The 6000-nt window shown below is 31.4% G+C and overlaps 1 protein-coding gene across 1 annotated transcript in view; it reads left to right on the plus strand.

Annotated features, from left to right (window-relative positions):
* LOC108368928 (protein rhomboid-like) overlaps window positions 1-3326 on the plus strand; it is a 30235-nt gene extending 26909 nt beyond the window's left edge. Inside the window, exons 3-4 of the mRNA XM_017623896.1 lie at window positions 1105-1534; window positions 1835-3326. Of these exons, the coding sequence (XP_017479385.1) occupies window positions 1105-1534; window positions 1835-2184 (780 nt within the window). The 3' untranslated portion in view covers window positions 2185-3326. The remainder of the gene's footprint in view (window positions 1-1104; window positions 1535-1834) is intronic.
* Window positions 3327-6000: the final 2674 nt, after the last annotated feature.

Genomic DNA, 6000 nt, shown 5'->3' on the forward strand with positions numbered 1-6000 from the left:
CTTTTTCTACTACCGTAGCATGCATTTTCAATTTACTTCACTGCATTGCACGCATTTGTGACAAGTGAACGCACAATGTGAAGAAAATTTATGTGAATTTTCTGCGGACAGGAACTCTATAAATGAATTTCACCTCAACTTCTGCCTGCAAAAACCATAATCCCCTCTTTTTATATTAGCTCCTTTGCCAAGTTGATGGTTGTTTTAAAAACTTGACTTTTAGCTGACTTTTTAATCAGCAGTGAAATTCGTAGACTATGAAGGAGTAATGAGCAACGCAAAAAGTTGTGCGCGGTTGTTGGCAGGACAGGAAAATGCTTAAATACGAGTAACATTGGCAAGACATAAAATTGGCAGGGGAGGTAGAAAATTTGGGGATGCTAAAATAGACGAACCTGAATGTGTATTTCGGTATTTTGCGATATTTTTAGTATAATTTCTAGTAGTTCAATGTAGTACTCAAAATTTAAGGAAATTCATAAAAATCAGGACTCTGAAGTTTAGGGATACTATAAATTTTGTAAGTTCGGAATATTTTGGGTATAATTTCGGGATTGGTTTATTGTAGGAATTATATTTTTTTGGGAAATTCTTATAAATTTAGACCTCAAATTTAAGTATTGAGATATTTTTAATGCAGTGGCCTCCTTTAATTTAAAAATTTAAATTTAAACTAAAAATTAAAAAAAAAAATCTTACTAATTTCGGGATTTCGAGATACATAGATTAAGTATTATGTCGGAATCCCGAAATTTCGTTATTGACATCATTAAATGCAGGGCTTGAATTTAAGGAAATACCTTAAAATTGATTTCCCAAAATTTTGGGTTTTATCAATTTCGGGATTTCGAGATCGTAAGCCCGATTTCGGCATCCCAAAATTTCGGTTTTTGCTTTTTAAAGTTTTTTAAGGATTTCTTTTTTACTTTCAGTACAATTCTTAAAATAAAAAATTAACTTATACTCGTATTATTGAAACTTTAGTGTTATACTTACAAATAGACTCTAACTAAATTCATATCTTAGCTGTAATAAATGTCTTATCAATACTCATAACACACACATGCTAATCCTCTTTATCTCTTCGCTCTCTTCTCCTTACAGATCGCAATTTTCGCTTACGACTCAGCCACAGTGCCGGGCACGGCGACGACACGTCAACTCATCCCACACATGCCCATCGCATCCGATTCGGTTTTCATCTATCGTCCCGATCGTCGTTTACAAGTGTGGCGTTTCCTCTCCTATATGTTTCTACATGCCAATTGGTTTCATTTGGGCTTCAATGTGGTCATTCAACTCTTCTACGGCATCCCGCTGGAGGTAATGCACGGTTCAGCGCGTGTGGCGATCATTTACTGTGCGGGCGTTTTTGCCGGTTCGCTGGGCACCAGCGTAGTCGACTCGGAGGTGTATTTGGTGGGCGCCAGCGGTGGCGTATACGCAATGCTTGCCGCACACTTGGCCAACATAACACTCAATTACAGGCAGATGCGTTATGCGGTGGCGCAATTGTTGTCGGTGTTGATATTTGGTGAGTTTAGAAAACTAATTTTCTTTTTCTCACTTACAATTAATAAAGGGGCTAAGAAGCTAATGGGCCAATGGGTATTAGAGCTAGCAAAGTAAGCTTTTTTTGATTTGTTTACTTAACGCGTTGCGTGTAGTTGAATCAACGGGCACATTTCATTCTACAAGCTTTTTAGTGTGCCCCATATTAGTTTTTTTTTTTTTTTTTACTTCTATATAGTTTCTTCAAGCAACTGAACCCCAAATCAAAACAAACTTCTGCTAATCTCCGCACTTTTTTCTATTCTTCTCTCTTCTCTTGCAGTTTCATGCGATCTGGGTTACGCGCTATACTCACAATATCTCGATGCCGACGCGGCGATCAAGCCGACACACATCGATCGCACTTGGCCCAATCTCGATCCCCCACCAGTCTCATATGTCGCTCATATGACCGGTGCGCTGGCGGGCTTCACCATCGGCCTACTGGTGCTGAAGAATTTCGAACATCGCGCTTATGAGAATCTTATTTGGTGGCTGGCGTTGGGCGTCTATAGCGCCTTCACTGTCTTCGCTATCGTTTTCAATCTGATCAACACGATGACCGGGCAGCTGGTAGAGGAGCGTAGCGAAGTTGTGGCACAGCAGTTGTTGTACGATTTGGGCGTGTCGTAAAAAGTCTGTTTGCGATTATGGACAATTTAAGCGAAGAGGATGCAAAAAAAAATAACTCGTAAAAAGTTTTAGTGAAAAAGTTTGGCTGAGCAAGCAAGAGAGATTAACAAAAATGCAGTTAGCACAGAAGAAAATAAGGAAAAATTATTTCAAATGAAAGTACGCTCGAATTTAGTGCCGCGCGCGCGTTAATTAACCAAACAGCTAGGAAGTTAAAATAGCAAATATCGCAAACTTCAAATTTTACTCCTACTAAATATATTTATTTTGCGCATTTTTGTTAATCCTTTTTATATTTAATTTTGTTTTTTTTTTTTTTTTAACAATTACTCTAACGTTTAAAGCACCTAAATATTTTCGTTACAGTTCTTGTTTAATTTATCATTTGATTTCGTTACTTTTTTACTTGTTTTTCATATTCAAATATTTTGCATCGAACGCAAATAAAACCCCCAAATCGTATAAACAAATGTTGTGATAATACCAAAGACTGAATTAATTTTGAAAATAAAAATAAATAAATAAAACACACATACACACACACAAATGTGCATTCAAGCACGCTTGAATGACATTTAGTTATAGCATTAAGAATTGAAGAGAAAAAACATTTATTTATTTAATTAAAATATTTTTTTAATATGAAATTGTAAACATCAATGCACAATCGGGTCACACACACACACACACATACAAAACCAAATATTGTAAATGCGGTTAAAGTGCATTCTGGCACTTTTGTAAATACATACAAACTGAAGTAGCCTAAAGGTTTTTCGAAAAAAAAAAATATAAGCGAATACAAGTATGTACAACGCTTTGTTTGTATAAATGTATGTACATATATGTATTAGAAAAAAGTTAGGAATCATCTCCTCGTTATCCCCCGCAAGTAATAATAGTTAAACTAAAATGTGAACTGAAGTGTACATTAAACGCTAAAAATCGCATTTTCACAAAAAATAACGCACTAGTCAACCAAAAACAAAAATTAATGAAATATAAAAAAACAACGCAGTCGACAATTGGCCGGCAAAGGGAGCGACGAAAGCCGAAATGCGGCTAATGAGCGCACACTTGGATAAAAAATTCAGTTTCTTTTATAATTAAAACAAATTCTTTTTTTTGCATCTAATGTTCGAAATTTTCAGCATATTAAAAAATTTATAAAAATAATGCGCGAAATCGAGGTTTTTTTCGAGGGACACTAATAAATAAAAATATTTTTTTCGAAAAATATTTCAGTTTCTAAAACTGTAAGGTTTCGTGAATTGAAACTTAAGTTTAATCAAAAAAATTGAGCGTTCGAAAATTTCAAAATTTTTAAAAATTTCACACCGTGCGAACATAAATCTGCACGCTTGAACAGAAAACCTGAAATTGAGATTTTTTCAACTGAAACAAAAATTTTTCCGAACCTAGGATTTTCGAAAACTTTCAATATATGTATTTAATAAATATTTGCGAATGATAAATTTTTCATTACAGCCAAAATTGTGCGATTTTAAGAGTTTTTTAATTAAAAGTACAATTATTTCAATTTCCAAATTTTCTTCGAAAAATTTCGAAACCGCGGCTCACATGTGTCTACGCTTGACCAATTCGCTAAATTCATATTTTTTTTTAAATCGCAGTTAACATTTCAAAAAAATATGGGTATTAAGTTTCGAAAAACTTCAAAATATTTGAAAATTGCAAATAAATAATTTTTCGTTATATCTTAAAAAATTTCAAATTTCATTTTGGTATGAATTTTTTTTTACATTTTTTAAGAAGAATATAAAAGAAAAGAAATTGGGGCATGTTCATAGTCGAAATACAAAAATTCGCTAAATTAATATTTTTTTTTTTAATTGCAACTATTATTTTTCGAAAATTTTCAAAATATTTAAAAATGGCAAATAAATATTTTTTGACTTAAAAAATTTCAAAAAAACATTTAATTTTCATTTTGGTTTGATTTTTTTTATTGTTCCTCTTTTAGGAAGAATATACCAAACGAAATTTGGGCATATTCATAGTCGAAATAAAGTATTATGATAAATTTAGTAGCAGCATTTTTTACAGACATTATCATAGAAAATTGGGTTTGAAAATTATGTCAAAAGGATGCGAACTAACTTAAGTGTCGACTTAATCTTGACTATGAATACGCCGCCTTAAATCTAAACATTTTTAAAGTAATTTTTTCATTAACATTTCCATCTTAAACTCTTTATTTATTTTTGAAATTATCGAAAGTTTTACCTTCATACATATACGCATGAATACTGATAATAAATAAATCACAATTATAAAAACGCAATAATTTTTGAATACATATTGCAAAAATTTAAAGCTCAGAAACCGATGCATTTTAAAATCTAATTTGGTTACGTTTTTTTTTTAGTTTTTCCAATGGTTGTTTTTTAGTTAAATATCAAATGATAGAAGATTAAACAGTTTCAAAATTATTTTCAAACAAATTTTTAGTTGTTTTTGTTTCCCTTTTAAAACATACCAGGGAAAACCTGTATTATTAAAATTTTTCGAAAATTAAAAAAATAATTTTTCAAAATTAAAAAAAAAAAATCCAAATAATGAAAAAGTTAAAAAGTTTCAAAATTACTTTTTTTGTGAAAAATTTGTATGCAATATATATTTTTAAACTTGCTGGAGAGAACCTGTATTACTAAAACTGCAAAATTAAAAAAAATCTTAATAACATACGCACGCATAGCCGAGGCTTTCGTATCGCTTCCTTACTACGCCAATTTGCAAAAAAAAAAGAGAGAAAACAAAGCTGTACATATGTATGTATGTATATGAACATATATATAAATTGATTTGTACATATATACATATTTCTAATATTTGTTGCGAGATTATTTTCTTTTCTACCTAGTATGTAATACTATATCTTTCATTATTTATATTGCAAAAAATGTTTTTCTTTTTAATATTCCTATTGTTAAGTTAAAACTTAAATTATACTCACAATAGTGTTTTTGCATACTATTTATGTAGTTAAAAAGGTAATTAAAAATAAAAATCAAAATAGTAGTTATAACTACTTCTAATATAAGCACACAGCTATTTTAATTAAAATGAAAGTATGTATATGTTATCGGCCAAGCCCGATCTTAGTTCAAACTAGTTTTTCCTCGGCTAAACTAGTTCTGCGTAGATCCAATATGTCCGTCCAACGCGGAGAAAGTTGTCGACTGCGTAGCTGGAGTTGGACTGATGAGGGTTATTTTTATTTTTTTTTTTTTTTAGTGCGGCCGAAGGTGTTCTGCGCAAAAATACTGTAGCCCCTGATCTAGTATAGCCTAGGCAAAACTAGTTTGTCCTAAGATCAGGTGTGGCCGGCAACATATGTACATAAAACACACAAAAAAGCGCAACGAAAACTTACAAAAACCAAAGAGCAAACAAAAAATAAGATAAACAACAGTAAAACTTACAAAAAAAATAATCACCCAAAAAAGTTTCAAAATTACTACCAAAATTATTTTTGTCCAGAAAACGAAAAAATCACCCAAATTTTCTTAAGTGTTCACAAAACTCAAGCAACAGGACCAAACAAACACACACAAATCCATTATAAATAATAAACGAGCGAATCATAAAAGAAAACAAAAAAATCCACCACTACAAAACAAACTCGCAATACATACCACCCATTCTCAACCGTGTAAATAAATATGTACATATGTATTTATAACAGTCTAAGTAACCAATAAAAAGTTGTCTATATTCAAATACAATGCCAAAAAATCTCCCAACAAATAAATCTGTAAACTAATAATTACATTTAACTACAATAAAAATAAA

Source organism: Rhagoletis zephyria, unplaced genomic scaffold (genome assembly GCF_001687245.7).
Source record: "Rhagoletis zephyria isolate East Lansing unplaced genomic scaffold, Rhagoletis_zephyria_1.1 Rzeph_scaffold_03394, whole genome shotgun sequence".
In the NCBI taxonomy this organism is placed as follows: domain Eukaryota; kingdom Metazoa; phylum Arthropoda; class Insecta; order Diptera; family Tephritidae; genus Rhagoletis; species Rhagoletis zephyria.